Here is a 27,092-nt window from a genome sequence, read left to right on the forward strand (position 1 = left end):
CTCATAGAAGCATCATCATAGATCACTCAGTTCAGAGTCACAAGGCAGCGACAACAGGAGAGAGAGAGGACCCAATACTATCAAGAACACGGTCTGAAGCAGTATCTCCTTACCTATGCCCACAAAATTCTGATCCTAGCCTATCAGATTTCAGCTCTTCAGAAAGAGGGAGAAAGGAAAGCCTGAAATTTGTTCTGCAGCTAGTTACAAACAGGTAGAAGAAAGTGTGTTAAACAAAACAGGCAATTTCCACAGAAGTAGGCATTTCGGCCGACAGTGGTAGAAAGGGCACCGATTTACTCTGCGGAATTTACTGAGGCCATGTTCTGTGGCAGGTATACAGCGAGGGCAGCTGTGACTCTAGCCTTCAAGGAGCTCACCGTCTACAGGGAGACCCGTAATGCCCCAAAGGGGCGTTTATATTTGCACCACATGCTATGAATGGAAAGCCCGGGGGGAGTGTGGGAGTGGAGACTTCCTGGCCACAGAGGGAGTGACTGAGGCTCAGACCACATGGATGAGTCCAAGGCAGCCGGTGAGGGCCGAGCAGTTCTCGGAACATTTCTGCGGGAACGACTGAGGAAAGGTGACGCGGGACCAAGGACTGGGGGCAGGGAAGGAGGCGGGCACCGTTAACAGGGGCACTGCCAGTGAAGTGGGCAAAAGAATTCTGACCACAGAATGTGCCGCCGCGTTCCAGGGAAAGGCAGGGAGGCGGGGGTGTGACTGAGAGGAACTCAGAGGCTGGTCCTACCCCGTCACTGCAAAAGAGGACCCTCTCTTGTCATGTCTGCGTGCGTGGTGGCCGAGGGGCAACGCGAGGGGGCACACGCGGCAGGGCCGTACTTACGACACTTGTCTAGAGGCGACGTACCCTGGCCGTGCACGGGCAGCAGCTGGGGCGCAGGGGGCGGTGGCGGCTGCGGTATGGGGGGCGGCGGCGCAGCCGCAGGACTGAGCACCGCGGTAAACAAGTCCTCCACGTCCTTGCCCCCAAGCTCTAGGAGACACAAGGACAATGGCAGCACGGTTAAGAGACTACGAGAGCCAGAGTGCAGGGAGTGCTATTTCCATCAACAAGAGAATCAGAACACAAATACCTGGAATTTTATACAACTTGCTGAGAATTGCTCCTAGGATAAAAGAGATGGAAATATTAAAAACTGCCTTGTCAATATCTGGATGCAATATAGTATTTGTCACAGAACGATCAGAATAGAAGTTAAGTGGCATGCACACATCTTTGAAGATCCTATTACATTTCTGCGCGTCTTTAGAAAGCTCAGATGGAGAGCAAATGCTTTACCGTCTGTGACCATCTTGTCAAGTTCAGGGCTGAGGATGCCATCGAGCTGCTCTTCACTTAGAGGCCGTGAACTATGACCCACACTTGGTTGAGGCAGAGACGAAGGGTCATCAGCACCCGAACCAACGTCTATTCCAGCTAGAGGATCAAGGTATGTATATTAGAAAGTGGATTCTGAACACTCACACAAAATGCGTTAACACAATTTACCTGCATTAACACACAACAACAGGATTAAAACAAAGCAATGGAAAGCCTGTAATTCTGAATTAATCTAGATTTTTAAACCAATTCAGGGGGTCAATAAGTAAAAATTAGGCACAATGCATTTGTAAACTTAGGTTCTGCTTAAAAAGTTATGGTTTAATCAAGGGAAGTACATTTCCTCAGAAACAAGAGAACACTTCTAGTTCTAAATTGCTAATTTCTACACACAAAAAAGCACCATATTATTAAGTTAGGGGTCTCTAAGAAGAGTCAATATATAATGTTCAATATACTTTTAACTCAAACTTAGAAAACTGTGGTTTCAAATGCAACTGGGTCAACTATCATATGCAGGTTGTAAAACAATCCAGTTTCACGCTAACTAATGGAAAGCTCAAAACTCTTAATGCTTAGTAAAAATCATCCTCTGGTGAACAATTCCAACTACAGATCTTATTTCTGAAATATTCTGTAGTCAAAAACAAGATACAGATTATGTTCTTAACGTGCTGTATCTTACAAAAATTGGTTTTTAAGCAAGAGTAACATTTAAAAGTGGTTTATTGTCTATTTTATCACACTTCCTCAATATTACTATCAACAAGTGAAAATTCATCTCTTATTTGAGCTTATCCTAGGAACTATCAATATAATGTTTGCGTAATAGTACAGATTACTTTCTAACAAGAATAAAACCATTCATTAAAAAAAAAGAAAAAGAAAGAACACTACAGAGAAAGTCACCCAGAGCACAGTACAGGTGTACCATGCTTTAGTGCACACACAGAGAGAACAAAGCTGGATTAGTGACAAAGGAGCACTGTAACAAGTACACATGCACCCACAGGCTGTTTCGGCTGAAATCACTACTAAAAAAATAAGACAAACTACTTCTAGTCAGCCACCACCCACCGCTGTTTCTTACCAAATGCACAAGGTGAGCTCTCAACCTGGAAAGTGCATAAATCAAGACCTACAAGACCCAAACCAAATACAATGGATGATTACCACAGGAGCGGGAAGCGGGGGTCGGCTCACACAAAAGAAGAAAAGAGGTACATAAGGCAAAAAGTCTTAGCTCTGATGCAATTTAAAAAGACAACAAATTACGAATGTGCTATTTCCCCTCTTAAAGCAGGAAAGTCAAGGCAGATCAAATAAAATGATGAGTTTGACGATGCCAAAGAAAGAAAAAACTTTTTCCATTTCAATGACTACGCCTGTTTCACACACACACACACACACACCTCTCAACTCACATCATAAAATAGACACTGGGCAAATGTACCTGAATGATCAACTGATTTAGCAAGGTCATCTGAAATTATTCCAAGAATGTCATCATCTGTGTTTAAGACTTCAGAAATGTCAGCTAAGGGGTCATCAGCAGCACCTAAGTATAGTAAGTATATTTTCAAAGTGTCACCATTTTCCTAGACATTAAATTCTAAAACTCATTCATTCAACCATTTACCAAATATTGAGAATATAGTAGATACTGAGGTAAGTGCCAGAATCATAAAAAGATTATTATTTCTAAAGTAAGGAATTTTTCATAGAAAAGGCACGCCAACATTTGAATAAGAAAACATTAAAAATTAAGACTTTTGTTTTTGTGACTACTGTATAACAATGAAATAAATCTTAAAATAAAAACCCACAGGCAGTAAAAGTGAAATAGAATGCTGTAACAAAGCAAAAAAAAAAAATAAAAAAGAAAGAAAACCATTTAGAAAAAGGCACCTCTAAAAATGACATCTAGAAAACACAATAGAAGGTAAATATTAAAGACAAACCTACTGCTTAAAGTTCCTTGTAAAGTATAAAGCAAATACCATCGAGTAAAATGCCTACTTCCAGCTTTACTCTTAACACTCATTAATTCACTCATTTACTCAAGAAGGAACCTGAGCATCCACAGAATTATGTCTATGCAGCAAGCTAACAGGCACTGGTCCAGCCACTAGGAGAGAGAAGGGACGAACACACAGTGCAGACGCGCCAGAGCTTCCTCTTTCAGAGGCAGCGGAGAGTGAACAAAATGAAACTAGTGTAAGTGCTATAAAAATAAACAATGAGGGGAAAAGGATTAACAACAACATGGCAGGGGCCACCAATCCTCCACGTACTCAAAAGCCCACATCTGACCTACACTCGCCCCTCTAGCCTCATTTCCACATCTGCAGATTCAGCCCGCTAGAGACCCCAGGACTGCTGTACATATGAGAAAAAACCCCGCATCTAAGTGGACCCTCGCAGTTCAAACCCCTGTTGTTCCAGGGGCATCTGTAAAACGGGAATCTGCTGCAAGGTTGCTAGAAGAGGGTGTGACTGATGTCTTTTTTTTTTTTTTTTGACTGATGTCTTAAAGGGAACACACTGGCTGCCAGGTGCAGAATGGACCAGGGTGGAGGAGGGTAAGGCGTGTTGGGAGACGAGCTGGACCGGGGAGCAGGAGCGGCCATGGTCCCGGTGAGAGGCGGTGCCCGCCTGCACACAGCGGACGGAGGCTGAGGTAGGCAGCCGCTGGTGTGGGATGGCATCTGAAGGCAGAGACAAACTTGTGGGTGTGTGAGATGTGGAACGTGAGACAATCAAGAGCCAGGGAGAGCGACAGGGTTTCTAGCCTAATCAAGTAGGAGAATATTTAGGCTACCTTTAGTGACTTTATTAGTCACTTAAGGAATATCAGAATTTTTGAATCCGTTTTTGACTGTTTTTACTTAAGAAAAAAAAAGAAAATGACATAAAATACTCCAGACTCTAGACCAAGTATTTCTATAAAACATAGTCTTGTCCCTTTAAACATATCAGACAGAATGCACACGTACATAAAAATACAATTTTTCAAACTGAAATCCAAAGTATATTTTGTATGCCCAAATATTTGTAAAGTTTTTAAGAAATAAAATTATTTCAATACTATATTCTCTAGACAACAGTATCCTTGAAAGAAAAAACAAAAAAATGGGGTAACTGTTTCAGGGTAACATTTATTTGATTTTAAATCAGTGGAGGGTTTCCCCTCGCAGTCCAGCAGTTGAGACCCCACACTTCCACTGCAGGGGTCGTGGGCTCAATCCCCAGTCAGGGAACTAAGATCCCACAAGTCACAAAGCATAAATAAAACACAAACAAAGACACTTAAACCAATGGAATTCTATTAAACAAGTAACAGTCAGTGTTTTTTAAAAGACTGTGTTTTAAAAGTTCTCCTCTACCCGATGATATTTCATATCTTATTAACAAATTATTAAAACTGACATAATGGAAAATATTGAATAACTTTTTTTGAAAAAGAAAGCTATTAGTTTTCAATTCCCCATCATAAAGGCAAAAGAGTGGTTCAACTGTACAGATTTTGACATGTGTGTTATTCTAGTCCTCTATATTTTGGCTTAGTCACTAAACCATTCTCTCTTCATCAATTTTTTGGGGAAAATGACTTCAAATAAAGGAAACCGGAATGAAAAATGGTATATATCAATGTCTTTCCTGTCACAGTATCTCCTGCCCAACCCCAGTTCGCTTTCTTGTAAAAACTCAATGGCAATTTACTTCTATGAAAGCCTTTAAACGGCTAGGCAGATTTTTACAAGGCATCCTTCAAATAGTAAGACATCCTTTGAAACACCTGCAAGTCTTTCACTATACATTATTTTAACAACATACTGACACGGGTGAGAGCAGGAAAATACTCAAAACAATTGAACTAAAGTAACAGTAAAATGACCTGTTAACATTAAACAAAGAGTATGGCCTTTAGTCTCATGCTGAACGTGTGCTTTCAAATAACAGGGGGCAAGACTGCTTCTAATTATTTCAAGAAGTTAAAAGATTAATAGTAACCTGTATTTCAATCCAGGATGATGCCAAGTTAATGAAAATGTAATTCAACATTATCCAAAGTCATCTTTCAGGGGATGCTGCTTTAAGATTATTTTCAAAATTGAGTTTATAAAATTAAATGAGTGACAACTGCAATTCAACGACAAAAAGGGAGCCTGTCAGAAGAATATTTAATTTGTTGCTCATTGTTTAGTCACTGTATCGTGTCTGACCCTTTGCGACCCCATGGACTGCACAATTGAAAGTAAAACAAAAACACAGAAGTGGAAGAAAAACTTTGTGACACCAAGCCAGCTAAACTCTGGAGAGCCCTGCTGATGTTAATATTACTTTATACACATTAAGTTCTTGTATTTTTCTCTGATTCTGAGCAGTCCCTGTATCCCCTGTGTCTAGAGTCTCAATAGAGGACAGGTTTGCAAGGGACATCTGGCAATATCCGGAGACGTTTTTTATTATCACAACATTGTGAGGCTAGAGATGCTGCTGAATATCCCACAATGCTCCAGATGGCCTCCCTCCACCAACAAAGGTCGATGGCCTAAACTGTCAGCAGTGAGAAACTACCTAAGCCAATAGGTTGCTGCTGCTGCTGCTGCCAAGTCGCTTCAGTCATGTCCGACTCTGTGCGACCCCACAGACGGCAGCCCACCAAACTCCTCTGTCCCTGGGATTCTCCAGGCAAGAATACTGGAGTGGGTAGCCATTTCCTTCTCCCAAGGCAATATATTCCACGGTATATTAACACAATGGGTCAGACAGCTTCCAACTACAGTATTTATTCTTTTTTTCTTCTTTGGAATTTCTTGGGGCTATATAATTAATTTTGAAAAACATCTTAAGTTGAAGATTATTGTAACTCACCAATCATGGCCTCATTATACTCCCATATGTCGCCCTCAGTCAACAATAAACCAAGCATTTTCCTTTACAACTTGCAAGAGTTGATTTCATTGTAGTAACAAAGATGAATTTATTTGCTAAATCATACAGACCTGGTCGACTTAAAAAATAGTTGCATTTACTGAATGCAAGTTTTATTTCAATAAAAGTAAGTTTTATAAGCATTTCAAAGGTCTGACTAAAAGGAAGATGAATGTAATGTGATAAAAAACAATCTTGTCGTTTCCACTACATACCGTGAGCTCCAGGTTTTGCTGGCATTGAGGATGAACTAAGTAGCGGGTCTAAGGAAGGATCCAAGAAAGTGGTGTTCGTGTTTGTTTTATAAGATAGCTGGGTTGTGTCTTCTGATAGATTATCCAAACTTAGTTTGTTTTGTCTTGTTGTATCTAGAAGATCTTTTCCAAAGAAAGCTTCCTAGACAAAGAGAAGCACACGTGGAAACGACTGACTCAGATATAAAATTCTAAAATGAGAATACAGATAACTGTCATTTTGATAAGAAGGCAGAAATAACAGAAAAGCTTAGTATTTAACAATTTAAGAATTGAATATAGGAATATGTAAACAATAGAGATAGCCTGTCAATTATTTTATGTAAATCCCCTTTTTAAAAATAAGCTTTTTTGTGTTTTTTAAAATAGAATCAAGTAAAATTAACCAAATAAAACTACCCAATTCTGTCAAATGTTTCTAGCAACCGCAGTAATTTCATAATCCCAAGTTAGACTACAGTGAAACTTAAAAATGGATAAATTTATAATACTATGTATGGCACCTTAATTCATATTATAAGAAAAACTAAAACTTCATGAATATTACTAACATTTGTAGATGATCTATAGAGGCTAGCTCAAGGGTTTGATCTACAACTTTAATATTTGTATACTTCACAGATTTAGCAATCTCCTACTGATGCGTATAACCACATTATAAAGACTTCACACACTATAAATCTCAAAGAAGGTTTTTACAGTCATTTTAAACAAACTATGTGTACAAAATTTACCACCATTAAAAGCCTTGGCGTTTTATTCAGTTACTCACGCTGACTTTACTCCATTTCAATATACTTTATTGTAGAGACCACTGTTTCAAGCCTGGCCTCCTTGCAACTCCAGGATCTCTCCCCAACTTCTCCAGCATCAATAAGGAGAACAACAGGAAGCGCTGGGGACCCCCTTCACCTACTTCTATTCCAAAACTCTATTTTCTATAATGTGGTCTGTCTGGAAAGGGGAGGGCAATTTTGCAGTAACTACCCACATTTAATCTTGCCAAAGATACATAAACAAAAGAGGTTCACTGCATCATTTTGTTATATCCCTCCAAAATGAAAACAGCCTCAATGTCTGTCAGAAAGCATATGACTAAATTATAAACATCCATACTGTAAAATACATAAATTTTTAAAAAGGATGTAGGACTATGCTGTCAAAAATAAAGCTCTAAAATACAGTACAGTTTTAAAAGAAAGCAATTTGAATGATATGTCCAGCAAAACATAAAATACAAACCAAGACTATTAAGATTGTGCAAAAATAAATTATTTAAAAAGTTCTCAAAGGAGAAATGCCAAGCAGTTAACTTGTGAAAAGGGACAGGGGAGGATGGTCTGTGAAATCTGAAAACCCACAAAGATAGCACTGGGCAGGAGATGACTGGCTTCTTACACCAGCAACGCTGGTATCACTAAGAAAAATGCTGAATAGTAGAAAGCATCTTGGAACTTTATAGATTATTTACTTAATGCCTTCAGTATGAATCTGAGAGATCTGAGAACACCATTAGCAAAAAATGTTTCTTTGTATGGCTCATGATGAATTTAGTGGTATTTATCAACCATCTGGTATTAACTAAAGACCACAAAACTATTTCTACTGGGTAGATTACACAATTATTTATACCTTATCTTGACACTGCTGTAATTAATAAAGAAAAACTAGAAAAAAACTGTTTATCAATTCCTCATGGATTTTCATCACTAGTCACTATATTTCCCACTCTACTCCAAAAAGCTGTGAAAAAAATTACAATTGCTATCACAAGATGTCCAAGTAACAGTATCATTCATTACAAGTTTCCTTCATATCAAAAATGTGTAAATTACTGATGAACACTAGGGGAATTACACCTGTTCACCAGAAGACAGAATCTAGATTAAGATTACGACTATAGCAGTAATCAGGAAATCCAATCCACTATTTTTAAAGGCTCTTTTGTGTAAGTATGGAATGATCAGTTTTCATACTTCTAGAATGAATGGGTGCAAGCGTGCCAAGTTACGTCAGTCACGTCTGACTCTTTGTAACCCTATGGACTGTAGCCCACCAGGCTCCTCTGTCCATGGGATTCTCCAGGCAAGAATACTGAAGTGGGTTGCCATGCCCTCCTCCGGGGGATCTTCCTGACCCAGGGATCAAACCCAAGTTTCTTTTGTCTCCTGCATTGGTAAGTGGGTTCTTTACCACTATTACCACCTGGGAAGCCCCTAAAAGTGATAAATGTTATTAAAGCTGTAATTCTGGCTGCCAAAAAACCATCTTCATTCAGTGAACATAATCACTATAACCAGTGCTGGCAAAAGGAGTCCACCAGAAGTGGATCTGCAGAGCACAATGGTGTGCCTGGTTTGCAAGAATGAGCCTTTCCCAGCCAAATATGTCTTCTGAAATTTAGAAGTGAAAAACTGGGATTAAAAAAGAACTCTGTGAAAAGTATCGAAGCACAAAAAAGATGAACGTAATTTTTAAGTGCCCCTAAGGAGGTAAAAATAGCATTTGGGATGACAAAAACAATAAAACTATTTTTCAAAACTCAAGACATCACTTCATGTTTCTTTATTAACAAATACATAATATAAAGCAAAATATTACTTGTAAATAGACAGGGAAAATTTCTTCCAGCTTATTTTTCCTTTTTCGGTATCTCTTCTTTATTTTTTCAGTGTTTTCATTAACAGAAATAGATTCATCAACTAAGGTATCTGGTAACTGCTCACTCCAGCCTGAAACAACAATCACACTTATAAATATGTGGTATTTAAAATTTTCAGATAAACCCACCAAAATAACTAATAATAAATGATAACTAACTTACCAACATACACACAGACAAGTTTTGTCTTTATTCTTTCAGTTTTATTGAGATATAACTGACATACAGCTGTCTAAATATATACATAATGACTTGACAAAAATTTTTCACAAAAAGATCTGTTAATTTTAAATATCATAAAAATTCATTTCATGTCTACTTAGTACCAGCATGCTTCCTATTGTGTCTTAATGAGTATTTTCTTACAAAGCAGAAATTTGTTTTTATGTAAATGGTGACATCTTGTTAAACGTAAAAAAAAAAAAAAAAATACTCAATGCTAATGAGTATAGAGAAATGGCTACTCACAAACAACTAAAAGGAATTTAGCAGGTCCAACCTCTAGGTAGAGTTTATTGGAACTATCCCGCAAAAGTCTTTTAAAAAATGTGTATCCCTCAATCCAGCAATTCTAGGTTTGGGGATTTATTGCAAACTAGGTATCTGTAGTACATACATACTGTGATAATGTATGACTATCTGTGAATCTGCTCATAAAAACGTTATGAATGCTCAAATTTAAAATAAAAGAAATGCAAAAATCTGAAATGTTGGCCTAATAAACAAGAATACCACTTACAGCAGGTGAGCAAGGAATCAAATGATACTCTCAGATACTTTAAGCAAAAGACACATACATGCCTTCTGAAAATCAATGTGGGCACTTGTGTTGCCAGACTACATAGGTTGAATAAAAAGTACTAAATATAGTGGAGAAACACATTTTAAACAAATTTTTTTTTAATCTACCAGTGATCTAACCAGAAAATATACAGTTCTCTAAGACCAAAAATTAAGGTCAAACAGAAACCACAAAAATAAGCAAAGAATGAAATAAAGCTCTCTGAAATGCTGCTAAAACCTAGTGACCTTGAACTCCAGTCTTCAGAGCGCTATGAGGAATGGGGTACAGAAGACAAAGCCTGCAGCCTCTTCCCAAGGTGGCGAGACCAACCAAGGGTGCCTGCTACAAAGGAGGGACCCAGGGCTCCACGCCCAGGGCTGGGTGAGCACGGAGCACACCCTCCCCTACCCCAGTCCTCCTCTCATCACTCACCACCACCCCCACCCCAACGGCAAAGAAAACTGCCACTGAATAGTATGGTGCTGAAGAGAAAGGCAAAACAAATGAACATCTTCCCTAAGAGTTCATAAACTCAATACAGCCCTGATGTGTAAAAAACCGGCATTTATGTAACACAGGTGGACCAAAAACCTTTAAGCTAAATACTTAGCTTAAAGGAATCCTGGAGTAGTAGTACCTCATGTTCCTGGCAGCGACAACTGCAAATGTTTTCTGAAGGAACCAACCTTTAATTCAGTTCTCAAAAACTTCAGAGACTGCTCTACAGAATATGAGCTCACAGTTAAAAAAAGTTTGTTGTTGTTTATATATATGTATGTGTATCTCACACAACAAACACCATCAAATGAGGCAGCAGGCAGCAGGGCACAGGAGAGACAGTGTAGAATGTGACGCGCGAAGGTTTGAAAATACTTGACTCTAGATCAAGTGCAACTAGAAGAAGTAAGTTGTACGAAGAAACTACAGTGTTAAAATATCTAAAAAGTAGTCAGGAAAAGGAAAATATGCACAATCGATTAAAAACTCAACGGATGACGAAGAAAAACACTAAATGATGAAACTAAAGTTACTTAGAAGACAATAGAGACAAACATGGAAAATACAAAAAATAGTTTCACAGAATGTATCACACTTAATTGGGGCATTATTATAGTCACATTAAGTAATATCAGAAACTTCTTTAAAACCATTACAGTGCTTCCTCTTAAAAATGTACAGCAATTAAAAAAAAATTAATTCACAGGCCAAAAGCCTACCACAATGTAATGGAAAAAACTTTATTCAAAAAACATAATAAAAACATATCATTTTTCTTTACATTCTATATACAATATTTAAAATACAGAAAACGTACAGATCAAGACCATATGGATCACAAAGTCTTCATTAGAACCAATTCTTAAGCTATGGCTTTAGCAATGACTTAACTTTCTTTGAAACTCTAAGAAAAGATGACACAATATTAATTGGAAGATACATTTCTAAAACAGCATACAATTTTGTTATAAATTATTGGGGTACCCTGTCACTTTCAGATACATGGTCTACAAAGTTTCCGATTTTACATTTTATACCAAGTACCTAAGGCAGGCAAAGAATGGCCTACTGTGAGATGACCAGAAAGTGCCAGATGTGTTTCTGTGATCAAGTCCCTAAACTGCTTATATTTAACAAAGGGAAAAAATACAACAGAAACACTTGTTAAAAATCTCAAAGCAACATAATCTACTGGGTTTAAATAATTTTCTTATCAAACCTACTACACTGCAGATATGAACTGCACAGGCACCTTACAGATCGCTGAGCAGCAGTAAGGTGGTGGCCGTGGCATTACTTCCAATAGTTGTTTTCAATGGGAACATCAAGACAAGACAGTAAAATCAATCAAAATCAGGACCATACCATCATCTCTGCTGGGTAACTGCTCGGAAATGGAGCCTGAGGAATCCTTTCTGATTACAGATCTTTTGGTTTTTCCTTGCCCAGTTCGACTTCTTTGTCGTACCATAAATCCACCAATACCTATCCAAAACAGAAATTGGGGAATCCTGTAAATAACTAACTTCTCCCTGTATTTCCTCCAGAAGCAGGATGAAAATGTTTAGTCTCACAAGTGAGGAATATCTCAAATTCAAATGGGCTAATTTAAATCAATAATCTCATTTTAATGCAAAATAAAAGAGTTTGGAAATAAGACGTCAAAGTTATTGTTATCTTATTACTAACCAAACAGGAATAAAGAATTCATTGAAATACAGAAGACTGCATGTACTTCTTCTAAACAATGTCAGAGTAAACATTATAGTGTATTATGCTTGTTTCCTTAATGTCAGTAACTCACAGACCATTCAAATTATTTGTACGTTAGTTGAGGGAGAGCAGACACAAGATACAAATTAAACTAGGTGATCCCAAAGAAAGCCAGCACGGCTTCTGGGGAAGTGTGTCCAGGTGCCCCTAGTAAAGTCAAGACATGAGACGCATGCAGCTCCAGTGAGGGCACGGAACCTGGCACCGAATGGTGCCATTCTGGTTACTGGCAGACTTTGGGCAAGTTATTTACCTTTCCACTGCCTCAGTTCCCTCACTGGTAAAACGGGGATAATGTACAGCATCTCCTACACGCAGGTTATAAGCACTAAGTAAGCGAACACACATAAAGTGCTGAGACTAGTGCCTAACATACAGCAGCACTGACAGCTTTTATCACTGACAATATACTTTGTGACCTAATGGGCCCCTCACACGGGTCCCTGACATGGATGACTTACTTCTATGTAAGGCAGATAAGGAAAAAAACAAACAAAAAAAACCCCTGAACATTTAACTCTTAAGTTCCTGGAAGGAATTCAGACATGTCTAAAAAAAGTAAGTGCCTTATAAGCCTCATAATGACAAAGAAATGAAATTATTTTCATACAATGATTGAATGAAACTCATCTAGGCATTAATTACAGATGTGGCCCATCTGGAAGGAAAATCTAGTGGAAAACAAACACAAAGTTTTTCCTTACACATCAAAAGGTATTTAGATCATTCTTATCAATACAACAGAAGCAATCAGAAGAATAAAGACTGGACTGATTCAATATACCTCACAGCAGAGTGGGTGGGATCGAGGTTCCAGAGGGAGGGGATAAATGTGTACTTACAGCTGATTCAGACTGTTGTACAGCAGACACTAACATAACCTTGTAAAGCAATTATACTCCAATTAAAAAATACACTTAAAAAATTTTTGCTTAAAAAATCCAAAAATTTTCATAAGCAAACTGCCTAAAAAGAGCCTAGAAATTCTGTATTATGAATATGTCAATACTTTTTTTTCCATTAAGGCAAAAAAAGTTTGACAAATAAGACAGCTTTTCTCTCCCCTCCCCTGAGGCAGAGAGGAAATAAGAGTTCTTAACAGTCACATTATTAACCAAACTATAAATTCTAGGAAACATAAGAACTCTGTCATATCATCTTCATATTGTACACTTTACTGGTTGGTACTCCTGCACAAAAAATGCAGTAAATTTAAAAAACAAAAATATTAGAAAGTGAATGCTAAATCATGAAAGAACTGACAGAGGTACACATCAAGGGAAAACATATGTTTTATTGTGAGTCAGTCACATACCCACACTAAGACATTTATCACCTACAAAGTTTATTTCAACTGTTTAGTTCTGTCAATTATACATACAAGTTTTAGAGTTGTTAAGGAGTTATATTTCATCCTGATCATTTCATTATAATTGAAGCCCTATTATATTTTTCTTAAATTAAGTAAGTTTTGATTGTAACTGAAATGCCCAGCTAAGGCGCTCTACCTGGTCGGTACGGTTTCCGTTTTCTCTTTTTCACGCCCTCCGTTCCTTCGGCTCCCTTAGCTTCATCATCCACAGCTTCTCGTTCAGGACTAGATTCTGATTTTCCATCACAGTCCATGAGTTCTCCTTCTGGAAAAAAGTAAATGTACAGACAGAACTGACAAACTGCCGAATGTATAGCTCCTATGTAAGAGGAAAGACAAAGCAAAGTGGCTGCTGAGCCACTCTAATCGTGCATCCCACCTGACAGGGAGAGTACAGAAAGAGACGGAAAAGGCCCCCGACGGCTGGAGAAGTCTTGCTACTCAGTGCACCCTTCTCAGGAAACGCAACACGAGGCTCAAGGAAGGGAAACAGAGAGGATGCTTGGAAGGACAATTATAAATCAATCTGCACTTAACCTATCACTCCTTGCTATTAATTATGTCTTCAGGTCCAGGACCCGAAGGCTGTCTCTCTAGCCTAGAACTCTCCTGAGTTGCAACTAATCTGTAATTAGATATTACCCAGTTACTGGAAACTCTACATACAAAATTGAACTACTAATTTGAAATGAACTTCCTCCCTTCCTCGGGATTTGCCTGTCATTAAAGAGCAAAGAAATGTACCCTGCAGAAGCCAGACTCCTGGGAGACAGTCTTGACAATGCCTCATTTCTTTTTTCATGCCATCAAGGCTCCTCAGTATCTCTCAAAGGCGTTTTACTTTTCTCGACTGTCATCTCAGTCCAATCTCAACTTACTGCCATTCCCTCCCCTCCTATCCCTCTCCTTGCCTCCAAGCTTACCTTCCTCCCTAATCGGTTCTTTAAACTGCAGCCTAAATGATCTTTCTATAAATACCTATCAATTTTCTGCTTAAGAACCCCTTAATGTCTTCCCAGTAGCCTGAGAATGAGATTCAAACTGTAAGGCCCAGGTGATGTGTCCTGTGAGTGCCACAGCCTCACTGCCCCCCCACCAACTCACACTCAGTTCCCTGTGCTCATCAAGCCCTCCCCTCTGCCTGCCCCTATCCCCCATCTCGGAGAATTTATCTCCTGGAGAATCCCCACAGTTACATGTTCCTGTACATTAACATTATGCGTCATTTGAATTGGTTCTCTTAATGTCCATTTCCTTGCTAGACTATATTCTTCTTAAAAACAGCTATCAAGATTCTTATTAACAGCTGCATCCTTAGCATGGTATGTAACAGGTGTTCAATAATTTTCTCACAGAATGATGTAATCAATGCAATTAATGCATAAGAGAACACTTTTAAAACCATGGTAATCAAAGCTTTTCAAATTATGCTTTATGCTGTGCTGCAGGGGGGAAAAGTTATCAAATACATTTAAGAATAAATTGTTAACACTGTTCTTCAATATTGAAAGTATTATGCATAACATTTCTATAATACCATTAGCACTGTGCTTTTTTTTTTCAGTAGTATTAATATTAGGTCAATGTTCGAGGTCAATTCTATAATTATTCTGATAATTGCTTTCAATAGCTAAAATTAAACCATGAAAATTTATTTACTGAAACTTAGCAAACACCAAAGAAAACAAAACAGTGTAATTACTTACCTTAAAATAAACCCACTGAAATATATATGAGAAGGAATTTAGGGTTAGATGGTAGACTAAAAATCTAACTTCACTCTCCCAAAACCCTACACAGAGCAAAGCAACTTATTTTAAAAAAACAAACTTACAGAGAGAGAGAAAACAGGAAAGAAGAAAAGCCATAACTTTGGAAGGAGAAAGCCGAAAGATGAAAGACAACTGAGTTAATCGCAAATTCTCATTTAAACGTGGAAGGAACTAAAAAAAAAATCCAGCTTATATCACAATCTTCAAAAGAGTGAGGAACTGGCAGAAGCAGGCACCTTTGGAAATGGGTAGCAGGAAGCTAAAACACAGAACTTCATTAACTACAGGAGCCGCAATCCCTATGACCGTGCCAACCCCACACGCTGGGAGGCCGCCAAGCGCACCCACAGGGTTTGGGACTCCTGGGACTCAAACTGCACACTGGGGCGATGTTCTAAAACAGGATTAAGTGACTCCAGGCAGGTTAAATGCTGGCACTCTCATCTGGGGGTCTTTCCCCACTAAACTCCCAGAAGGTCAGAAGCTAAGCCTCTACGCCCCAAGAGGAGACAGGAGGTCCTCCTGGGAAACTGAACCAGCCCCAGGGAAAGGCCTAAAGGCGCTGGCACTGGGGGATTCTCCCAGCAGGAAGCTGAGGGCACACAAGCTCCGTCAACACAACACCCACAGCCTGAGGCTTTCCATCAAGGCCTTAACCCCTCATTGTTTTCAAAAAACTATTTGTTTATCCAATCACCACTTTTAGCCTTCACTTTTAATCACACACGGACAACCAAGACTTACTAATGAAAGACAGAGACCTGAGACCACAAAAAGCAACTGGGAATTGAAAGACTATGTGGGAAAAAGAAAATATATATAAAAAACTTTAACGTAAGATAAAACACAGGAGAAGCAAGAACAGGATGCTATGCAAAGGAGCATTCAAAGGAAGAAAGCTCTTGGAAATTAATGCATGGTATTTAAGAACAAAAGAAAAATGAAAATCAGTAAGGGATAGAAAGCTAAAATAAGAAAATTTACTTTAGACTAAAATGCAAAGACCTGAGCTGGAAAGGAAGAGAGAAAAGACAGGGAGCTTGGGCTGAGTAGGTGAGGCACCAAGGGGAGGAGCATCAGGGGTTTCCAGAGTGTTTCCTAACGCTGAGGGGCGCGGGATGAGGGGCCACTCAGTGCCCAAGCAAAGAAAGGGAAACTTAAGAGAATGAAACAGACGCACCTTCATGAAATTTCAGAACACCGCGGACAAGCAATGTCCTAAGTTCCAAACAGAATCCAGAGACAACACGGACCATACCAAGTTCCCTAAACAGTAGAAACTAAAAGATGCTGGATCAATGACTTCAAAATGCTGAAGGAAAACTGAATTCCAACCTGGAAACGGTCAGGAGGGTGGGTACATTTTCAGAAATACATAACCTCTCAAATTTGCCTTCCATGCACTCTCTAGAAACTCTGAAGTTTCTCAAGAAGACATGTCCACCAAACGAGAAAGAGAAATATACGAAACCTCAAGACCCTCAGAGTAGACTGGAAAAAAGAAAGGGAAAAAAAAAAAAAAAACCCAAAGAAACCAAAAAAACCCTAGAGGCCTCTCAAAATGGGAACTGAGTTACTTACAGCCATACAAAGGAATATGAAATGAAAAATGGTATAAAGGCAAAGAAAAGAACATTAAGACCAAAAAAATGCATACCCCGAGAGCTTGGACATGAATTAAAACACGGCCACAAGGACACACAAAATGGCCGTTGCTGGAGAAGTGAACCGGCCAGACACGGAAAAGAGGAACACTCTTATTCTTGTTTTCAAAACGTGAATATACTACTTGTCCAAAAAACAAAATTTAAAGAGTCGAGGGAATGAGCATTAACAAATCGCAAACGTACCCACCCAGCTGCTTTCTCTCGTCTGCTCTGGCCCCTCTGAACCTACCCTGACCCTCCCTGCCAGAGACTGAGTGCTTCCCGACGCCCCCACCATGTTGTGAGGGGGCTCCCCCGGGGCAGCAACCGAGAGGGAAGCATTGTGATCCCACTCTTGAGACACAGACTCTGTAGACTGGGGGCGGGGGGTGGTTTGTATTAACAGGGTACTCCGATTTCAGTAGGTGAATTACAAAGAAGCCCGCTTTTACTGGACAAGGAGTTTGTTTCTGATATGCTAAGGTGATTGTTTATGACTTATTTCCCTCAAGAAACACTCATCAGTAGAGTTAAAAATTAACCGCACAAAGATGGGTATTGCTGCCATATTTCAGAAGCATTACAAGTCCATGTGGACTTTGTTTTACGTGTATGATATGATGCACGGTATTACTTCTAAGGGGATGTCTCTGCTGGCAGCCTCAATTCGGAAACTGTGCAAGTGCAGAAATATCCACCATTTCTCACAGCACTGTTTCCCAGAACAGTAGTCATTGGGAAAGCTGTACAGTCTTTTTATTGATGCTTTGTTTTTAAGAGGCTTTATAATCTCATACTTTGGGAATTAATGTGTACTATCAAGAAACCTCTCAAATTTTGTGAAATGCATCAGATTTAAGTTAGGACTATGAAATCACTTTTCAGGAATTTTCTAACGGCCTCAGAAGTGACAGTTTTTCACCATACTCTGGGTGACGGACATCGGGTCAATTCATCCCAGAAACACAGACTACTTCTTTACAAGCCCCACCCACTTAAAACTTCAAAATGCACTTCTGTTCCACAGTACATGGAAAGGGACATCCTGGGCGCAGGTCTTGAGGGGGGATCTTACACAGAAACATCAGAACGCTTTTCTCCCAACCACACAGACCCAAAACCACACTACTGCGTAAGAAGTATCAGGATAAACTAGGGGCACACACAGACCCACTGTAAGCCACGAGAATCTCTCATCTGACAACTGTAACAGCCTCCTGCCTGAACCACTTGCCACAGCTCTTGTGCTTCAAACTGTTTACACTGCAGCAGAGTGCTCTTTTAAAAATCTAAATAAGCTCATGCCTCCCTTCTCACCAGAAGCCTCCGACAACTCCCCTCCCATTTACAGTGAATCCTCAGGCAACGCTCTGTGGTCCTAGGGGAACTCCCGAGTCGCCCCCCTCTCTTTACACCTCTGCTCTCATCGCTGCCCTGTGCCCTTCTGCTCACCCTGCTGGACACACAGCACACATGCTGGCGCGCCCTACCCAGGGTCTATGCACTGGCATTCACGCCGCCTCTTCTCTCAGGTAAGAGCAGGTCAGGTCATCTGAGCCCTCACCCCACTGTCTGCATTCCCAATTCCTCTCAACAGCACTTGCCAAACACATTTTTATCAACTTATGCTGTCATATATTTTTAATGATCCTTTTTTTCTAATATTAAAATGAAAGTTTCATGAGCAGAGAAGTTTATCTGCTTTGTTCACTGACAGAACTTCCAACATCTGGTGAACAGCAGGCATTCACTAAGTACTGGTAAATGATGAGATGTGATGCAACGAAAGTAATTCTTTATTTTTGAATCACCTGAAAAGAAACAACCACTCTCTACAGATAAACAAGCCAATGGTGAGCTTCTTCAGAGATAAGCAGAAACCTCATATTGAATTTAATGGGCTTCCCTGATGGTTCAGCTGGTAAAGAATCTGCCTGCAACGTGGGAGTCCTGGGTTCGATCCTTGGGTTGGGAAGATCCCCTGGAGAAGGGAAAGGCTACCCACTCCAGTATTCTGACCTGGAGAATTCCACGGACTATACAGTCATCGGGTTGCAAAGAGTCGGACACGAGCAACTTTCACTCAAAGTTACTTTTTCATCACAAGAATTCAGCTAAAAAAAAAATATGTATTTTAACCAAGAAAATGTTTACAAACAGATGTTTTATGATAACCATTGTGAATGTAAGCTTACACTTGAAAAAATGGTGGTTTTTCATTTCTAGAATACATGGATGGGTTCTACTTCAACTTAGCCATGGCATCTAAGCTCACAGCCATCTGAGGAGGCTTTCACTGCCATCTAGCAAATCCTGTATTTTCAGATTTGTGATCTTCAAACATACAATGCTCCTGGAAATTCCTCTAAGTTGATTCTATAAGGATACATGAAAGGAAGAGAACCCAAAAAGGCAAGATGCAAGATGACCACTCTCTTAAGACAGGGTCACACCAAGGGTTATCCTCTAAGTCAGCAGAATTTTGTGCTCTTTAGTGGATAAGTCCTGTCTGACTCTCTGCAAACCCACAAACTGTATCCCACCAGGCTCCTCTGTCCATGGGATCTCCCAGGCAAGAACACTGGAGTGAGTAGCCATTTCCTCCCCCAGGGAATCTTTTGGACGGAGGGATCGAACCTCTATCTCCTGCACTAGCAAACAGATTCTTTACCACCGAGCTACCTGGGAAGCCCCCAGAAGGATCTACCCTTGGGTAAATCACATCCCTTAAAAGCTCTTTTAGTTTTCTGCAAATGTATTCCATGGAAAATATGTTAAGTATTACCTCGACTATCGTCCATTTCGCCGTCCCTGGAATGCTCTGACTGGATGTCTGGAGGGGTCTGAAGGACAGCCACACTATTCTGATTTATGATCTTCAACTTCAACTTTGGTTTTGACCGTTTTCTTCTTGGAACGGTAACCGTGAGGCTCTGTAACTGAGTCATCCCTGATTCCGTCAAACACACACCATCCTGGGTGTAGGTCTTGGGTGGATCTAAAATTACAATATCCCAAGGAAACAAATTGAAATTCTCCTCTTAATTTTGACTGTTAAGTTGATTACTTTCCAATAAGGCCCATGTCAAGGTAACGTGACTTCTATAAACAAATTACCTATGAAACGCACAATTAGAAGTATTCAATTAAAAGTAATAGTTGGCCAAACTTCTTTGAATTATAGACAGACATCTTGTAAATTTTTTTTTAAAAAATGGTCTTCCTGGCATTTCTATCTTCATGTATCAATATAGGAACTTAAAAAGCAAGCACTGAAGCTAAAAAGCAGTGCTTCAGCCACTCAAGTATGAGTTTTTTCCTAGAGTAGCCTTTCAGTGTAAAAGGTGAGGATGAATTTACACAAGAGAAATAAGAATACTCCAGAAGCCCATTTGGAAATCAAAGTATCAGTATAATCACCTACAAGGAGAGGTAGTAAATAACCAGAAATCCTGCAAAATTTGAAGTGTACAAAGTTGCTGCTCATTAGAACAATTTCTGTGCTATCCAAATGTTTTTGTATCAAATGAAATCAAACAGAACTATGCAAAAGAATGACAGTTTAAGAATCCTGTTAATCACTATTCTAGGCTGACCTATTACAGAAGAAGAATAAGTTCTGAAGAGATCTGTTTGCTAACTAAGTTTCATTGTTTAACTAACACAATACATCAATGAAATCAAAGCAAGTATGTAGTTAGCAGTTACTTCAAAAGTGGTTATTTTCACTGCCAATTTGCTGAGATTTGTAGGAATACTGTCACACTAAAGCTGGAAAAGACAGGCATTTTGTATATTATTAGAGAAATGATTATCAACATTAGGGACTTTACGCTGAGAGTGATTAAGGCAGGAGTCGTGTAACAAGTCAATTACATAAAAATCAAGTGTTTCTTTGCAGTCAAGGAAAGCATTTCAGATTTTACCTAGTTCTTTCACTTTTGTGACAATTTGTGCTACAAGTGAAGATTCACAGCAGTCTGAGGAAGGCACTGAAATTAAAAAAAAAAACTCATAATTTTTTCAAAAAATTTAAAATGTATTTAAAGATTTACATATGGCTAAAGTTTCTACTGCTGCACCCATTTTAGTGAAATAAATGCTTGAATACTAAGCAGACTTAAAAGCTGTCTTGAAAACAACAAAACAACAAGGAGAAACAGTGGAGGAAATACTACGTAGAAGAAAAACGATAAAGAATTGATGCTAAAAAAAAAAAGGATTGATGTACTGGATTTCTACATATGCTTAGTAATTACAAAATTATGAGTCTTGAAAGCTACGCTTACATCTTAGAGCTAAAATATATTCTTAATTTACTTCCTTTATGTAAGTAGATTGTTTTAATATATTAACTTGAGGTAATAAGAGTTAATTTAAAACAAAAAGTAACTTATTTTTCATAAAACGCTTTCCAAATAACAGCTTCACAAAAAGAGAAAAAGGAGCAGCGTTGAGCCCACTCGCTGGTTCAGGACAACAAGCACAGGCGAGCTGTACGGGACAGCGGACTCACCACTCAGATCACCTCTTACCATTTGATGTAGGCATATAGGGTCTGCACAGGCTACAATCGAAACCAATGTCTGCTACATTCTCCACTTCCTCTTCAGTACTGAAGTTCTGACAAACTGCATGCATCCACCTAGAAAGACCACATTCGTAGTTTTGAAAAAAGAATACACTAAGGATGGTTTCTTTTTAAAAACTGCAACATTAGCTAACAGCCTACAATCATGAAGCCCCTAAGTCTCACATGCTCCTTCCATCCAGCCCCCATTTCTCTCCCTCCTAACCACCCCTGCTGGCCCACAAAATCCATCAGAGCTGAAAAGAAAAAAGGAATGGGAACAAGTACCAGGAAATAAGCGGAAGCACTTCATTTGAGGAGGATCGGACAATCACTTTGTAATCTATCACAGACAGCCAGGACATTGGCTCAAAGTGAAAATGTCAGTCAGTCACATCTGACTCTCTCCGACCCCACGGACTGTAGCCTGCCAGGCTCCTCTCTGTCCATGGAATTCTCCGGGCAAGCGTAGTGGAGTGGGTGGCCATGCCCTTCTCCAGGGGATCTTCCCACCCCAAGGACTGAACCTGGGTCTCCTGCATTGCAGGCAGATTCTTTACTGTTTGCGCCACAAAGGAAGCTGGTGAGGGCAGGCAGAAAGGAATGGACAAGACTGTGCGTGGTGGAGCATACACAGGCTCCAGACGACATGTCTCCTGTGAGGTGGATAGAGCTCAAGGAAGTGAATGGTCAGTGGGAAACGAAAGCTGTCATTCTGCCTTACAACAAAGAACTGGTAGGCAGAGTCCTGAGAATCCTACGCCACTGACGAGATGCTATGCTGACCAACGCTATGTGAGCACTGCTAACACAGCACAGTAACAGGCCCCCGAAATCAGCCCTCAGGAAACGCCAAGTGAAACATGCTAAGCCTGGAATTGAGAATATAAAAAAGAAAACAAGTTTCTAGCCAACTAAAAAAATCTGGAAAGGAAAGATCTTAACTTCATAAATTTTAGATAGAAGAAAATTTCTTTTCCAATTTTCTTTTGCTATATTTAAGGGAGAGAAGCTTGCAAAAAAAAGAGGGGAGAGAGGAGAGCACAGCACCTGTCACACTGTCTGCACTGCAGAATCAGGTCCTCCTCTCTGTAGTTCCGGCAGCAGACGGGGCAGGAGGACAGGCTCGCACAGGGGGCGCACTGGGTGTAGTTGTTCTGCCACTCGCATCTCGGACCTGCGGACGTGGCTCCACAGTGCCTGCACCACACACACCTGGAAGCCGACACGCACAGGTCTCAGCCCTGCTTACCCGAGTCACGGCGTGGCTGAAACTCACAGAGCTACACACGGACACAATAGGGGAGGTACTCAATGCAAATGGGAAATACTTGCTGATTAGTGATACCTGTCATCATTAACACACACCACACAATTAAGCAGGTGTGGCTAATCTGTGAAAACTACAATGATGTGGCTCAGTTCTGAACCTAAACGTCTGAGGAGGAAACCAAAGTCCCAGGGTACCATTTGCACTTCCAGCCTCCTTTGGGAACGGTTTGCAGGGGAGGGTCGAGGCAGTAGGTGTGGTAACTTATGTCACAGTCGTCGCACAGCAGGAGCCGCCCTGGGTCCGTCGCCTTCCCACAGGCCTCACACACGGTGCACTCAAGGCACCGCCAGCCCTTGCTCAGAACCACTTTAGTGATCTGCAAAAGAAACCACCAAGCTGTGTGATTCATACATTGATCCGCGCCTCACACAAACAGGATCAAGTACACCCTACAAACTGACACGGTGCTCCCGTGCCCAGGAGCAGGAGAGGGGCAAGCACTAACGCTCACTGTGGCCCAAGCCCGGGTGGCCACATGCCTGTACTTTTAAGAGCCTGCCTAGTGGACACAGTAACTGACATTTTCGCGCCTCAGTTTATGTAACTATCGTGTGCTCTGGATTTTATGGATTTTAAAGAAATCAAGTAAATTATCCCCAAACTGTTTCTTTTATTATTATGTGTTTGGCGGCGACAGGATCTTTATTGCGGCACGTGAGCCTTCAGCTGCATGTGAAACTGAAGCTTCCTGACCAGGCCGCCCGCACTGGGAGTGAGGAGTTTTAGCCACTGGACCACCAGGGAGCCCCCCCGTGATTTTTAATATAGGACTTGAAAACGTATGGATACGGTTTCAACCTACGACATTTCATGAATTCATGATTCTTAAAGTTGTGTACATCACGTAAGGACTTGTATATTAAAATCAACATTAAAAATGCAAAACTCTTAAGGTGTAACATGAATTCTCAAGGTGCCTTCATGGTTTTGGAGGATTTTAGGCTATGAACCTAGGACTTTTAAAGTTCACATTCACTCCTCTATTCTCCTTTCCTTCAAGGGTCTAACTTAGTAGAAAAGTTTGAGAACCTCAATTCCTCAAAGCAGCCACATTACGTAATATTAAGAATCTGGAACCAACTAAAAACATCTAATAAGATTAGAGACTATGTATAAAAAGGACAACAAAGAATCTGTAATAACAGTACAGCAAGTGATCAAGACAGAGAATAAAAGTTCAGACCATGAGGAAGCTACATGGGAGGAAAAGAAAAGTGAAATAAATGATCAACTATCAAAACAGCACAGATTTTCTAACTTCAGATCCTAAAATAGACTAATAGTTTTCAATTCTACAGGAAAATACTTTTCAATCCTTAACCTAGCTAAACCAGCAATTAAACTGAAAAGCCTTTTTAGACATACAAAGACTCAAACTTCAGCTCCTGAGTACTCTCTCTAATGAACTTAGCGATATGAGGCATGAAGTGAGGGCATATACCAAGAAAAAGGAAGCATGGGATCCTGAAGGCAATGAACCCGACGTCAGCCCAGAGATATTAAGGATGAGAACTGAGCAATAGACCCAGAAAGTTCCAGCCCAGCTCAGAACAGAGAGTAACAGAGTATAGAAGGGGTGGGCCTTTCCCAGAAAAATAGGTACTCGCTGAAATAATGTGCTATCATATTTCTACAGTAGGTAAAAAAACAAACAACAAAAACTAATGGAAAATCATCAATCATTATTTTCTTCTTGCTATAAAAAACTCCATGAAAAACAAACTAAACTCATACTATACTATTTAGGTCTCCAGTGAACATTTATGGAGTCATAACCAACGTGAAATTAAAAGACATTTGCTACTGGGAAGGAAAGCTATGACAAACCTGGACAGCATATTAAAAAGCAAAGACATCACATTGCTGACAAAGGTGCGTATAATTAAAGGCATGGTTTTTCCAGTAGTCAGGTACGGATGTGAGAGTTGGACAATAAAGAAGGCCGAGCACCAAAGAATTGATGCTTTCAAACTGTGGTGCTGGAGGAAGATTCTTGAGAGTCCCTTCAACAGCAAAAAGATAAAAAACCAGTCAATCCTAAAGAAAATCAACCCTGAATATTCACTGGAAGCACTGAAGCTGAAGCTCCAATATTTCAGCCACCTGGTGCAAAGAGCTGACTCACTGGAAAAGACCCTGATGCTGGGAAAAATTGAAGGCAAAAGGAGAAGGGGACAGCAGAGGATGAGACGGTTAGATAGCATCACTCAAACTCAATGGACATGAGTTTGAGCAAACTCTGGGAGATAATGAAGGACTGGGAAGCCTGGTGAGCTGCAGTTCATGAGGTCACAAAGAGCTGGACACAACATAGTGACTGAACAACAAAGAGTTCTTAACGTTTGAGACGAGCCACCCCAGAGTGAAGGCTCTGTGGACTCAACTTAAAGCTTAAAAAGAAGTTTCAAAAGGTTCAAACAACTGCCTGCACAACAACAAAAACTCAACCCCTTTTTTAAAGGAACCAAATCCAGACTTTCAACAATATGCTAACTCAATGCACCATGTCCTTGTGCAATCGAAAATTACTAGATGTTGAAAAAGGCTGGAAAACATATCCTAATTAGGAGAAAAAAGGGTTAATATAATGTGATGTGTATGACAGAAGCAGCAGACAATTATAAACTTTTCAAGGACTTGTGAGGCTGTGAAGTGGAGGGTGGAAGTTGGAAAGTAGGTTGGTGAACCAAAACACGTGCTCCAAATTTGATGAAAACTATCAACCCACTGATCCAGGTAAAAGAAAATGTCCTTTTGCATATGAATGAGGGTTTGGTGACAGTGGAAAGTGAGCAGGGTGAAATAATGAGTTTTTACTACATATTCTAGTAGTCAACTTTTATGATCAATAGAATGAATCAACTTCATGCCTTACCAAAAAATAGTATAAAGTATCTTTTAATATTAAATGTATACATTTGTTCTTATACTTTTTCAAGGCAATGCAGGACAATTACCACAAATTACCTCAAGGAGTTTCTTAAGGTAACACTTTAAAGGCAATATTTCAAGTATATACTTAAATATTGTCACATATGTATAATAATCCTAACAAACAATAATTGATTAATTATAAGAACTGGAGTTAGCACAATACTACTCAGTTCAAATCGTAACATTTATATTTAAGTGTATTTACCTTAATACTGACACAGTATGGATGGTAACACTGACCACACTGAGAACAGGCAAGTAATCTTCCCTCTGCTCCTTGGCCAAAACTGCCACAAACTACACACATATCCTGAAATCAAGAAACAGTAACATATTTTAAATCCAAGACCAAACCAAGAATATGCTAACATGCTAATTTTACAATCTGTATAAATCACCTTCTTCATTGATATAGCTCTAGAGCTAAATAATCAGTTGGCCAAAAAATTTGTTAGGGTTTTCCCGTAAGATGCTGTGGAAAAACCTAACAAACCTTTTGGCCGATCCAATATCAGATGACACCAATGTCAGTGCGAATGAGATGAATTAGAAATGGACGAGGAGGAATGCAAAAGTGGAGAACAAATAATTTAGTTCAAACCTGATGCAAAGTGAACTTGTCACTACTAGAAAACAGCACAACGGTGTTGTGCATGGAGTTCTCCTCTTCATCCTTATTTGATGAAGCGTCTGCAGCAGACACCTGTAAGAAGCACAACACACACAATGTGAAGTCACACTTCTCACGTGGCTGCAAAGTTTAAGAAGATTCATATTTAAAATACAACTTTTTTGCCAGAGATGACACTAACAATTCTAAATTAGACTATTACTGCCAAGATAATATAAACACATAAAGTATGGCATTTTTTACTCACTTAATTGTTTCTTTATAGAGCTACAAGTCTCACAGATCAGGAAGTAATGAGAAAACAAACCTGTCTTTAGGAAGACTTGATTAACCAAAAATTCTAATCAAGAAACAAAGAGTGAATTATTTATGTGTACACATACACAAACACACACACATATGTATGTATCATTCTATTTCAGTGACTCTTAAAGCCTGAAATCGGTGCACTCCAAACTGAGATGTATAAAGATATAAATACAAAATACACATCAGATTTTAAAGACTTAGTAACAAACAAAAAATGTAGATATAGCTCATAAATAATTTTGTGCATTTTATAAATTACATGTTGATA

At 39.5% G+C, this 27,092-nt stretch overlaps 1 protein-coding gene across 19 annotated transcripts in view; it reads right to left on the reverse strand.

Annotated features, from left to right (window-relative positions):
- Positions 1 to 27,092, reverse strand: part of KMT2C (lysine methyltransferase 2C) — a 261,336-nt gene that overhangs the window by 50,399 nt on the left and 183,845 nt on the right. For 14 of the 19 annotated variants that reach the window (XR_011463922.1, XM_070368932.1, XM_070368933.1 and 11 more), the window contains 16 exons: positions 26,486 to 26,587; positions 26,090 to 26,194; positions 23,085 to 23,266; positions 22,668 to 22,832; positions 21,583 to 21,692; positions 20,974 to 21,039; positions 19,833 to 20,045; positions 13,766 to 13,894; positions 11,850 to 11,969; positions 9,142 to 9,272; positions 6,502 to 6,682; positions 2,802 to 2,906; positions 2,439 to 2,486; positions 1,307 to 1,444; positions 1,101 to 1,133; positions 851 to 1,000 (listed from right to left, as the gene is read on the reverse strand). Coding sequence is in view for 18 of the 19 variants with exons in the window: in XM_070368932.1 (XP_070225033.1) it covers positions 851 to 1,000; positions 1,101 to 1,133; positions 1,307 to 1,444; positions 2,439 to 2,486; positions 2,802 to 2,906; positions 6,502 to 6,682; positions 9,142 to 9,272; positions 11,850 to 11,969; positions 13,766 to 13,894; positions 19,833 to 20,045; positions 20,974 to 21,039; positions 21,583 to 21,692; positions 22,668 to 22,832; positions 23,085 to 23,266; positions 26,090 to 26,194; positions 26,486 to 26,587 (1,978 nt within the window). In the remaining variant the exon portion in view is untranslated. The remainder of the gene's footprint in view (positions 1 to 850; positions 1,001 to 1,100; positions 1,134 to 1,306; positions 1,445 to 2,438; positions 2,487 to 2,801; positions 2,907 to 6,501; positions 6,683 to 9,141; positions 9,273 to 11,849; positions 11,970 to 13,765; positions 13,895 to 19,832; positions 20,046 to 20,973; positions 21,040 to 21,582; positions 21,693 to 22,667; positions 22,833 to 23,084; positions 23,267 to 26,089; positions 26,195 to 26,485; positions 26,588 to 27,092) is intronic. The other 5 variants (XM_070368951.1, XM_070368950.1, XM_070368941.1 and 2 more) reach the window with 3 other exon arrangements.

This window comes from Bos mutus, chromosome 4 (assembly GCF_027580195.1).
Source record: "Bos mutus isolate GX-2022 chromosome 4, NWIPB_WYAK_1.1, whole genome shotgun sequence".
Classification (NCBI taxonomy): domain Eukaryota; kingdom Metazoa; phylum Chordata; class Mammalia; order Artiodactyla; family Bovidae; genus Bos; species Bos mutus.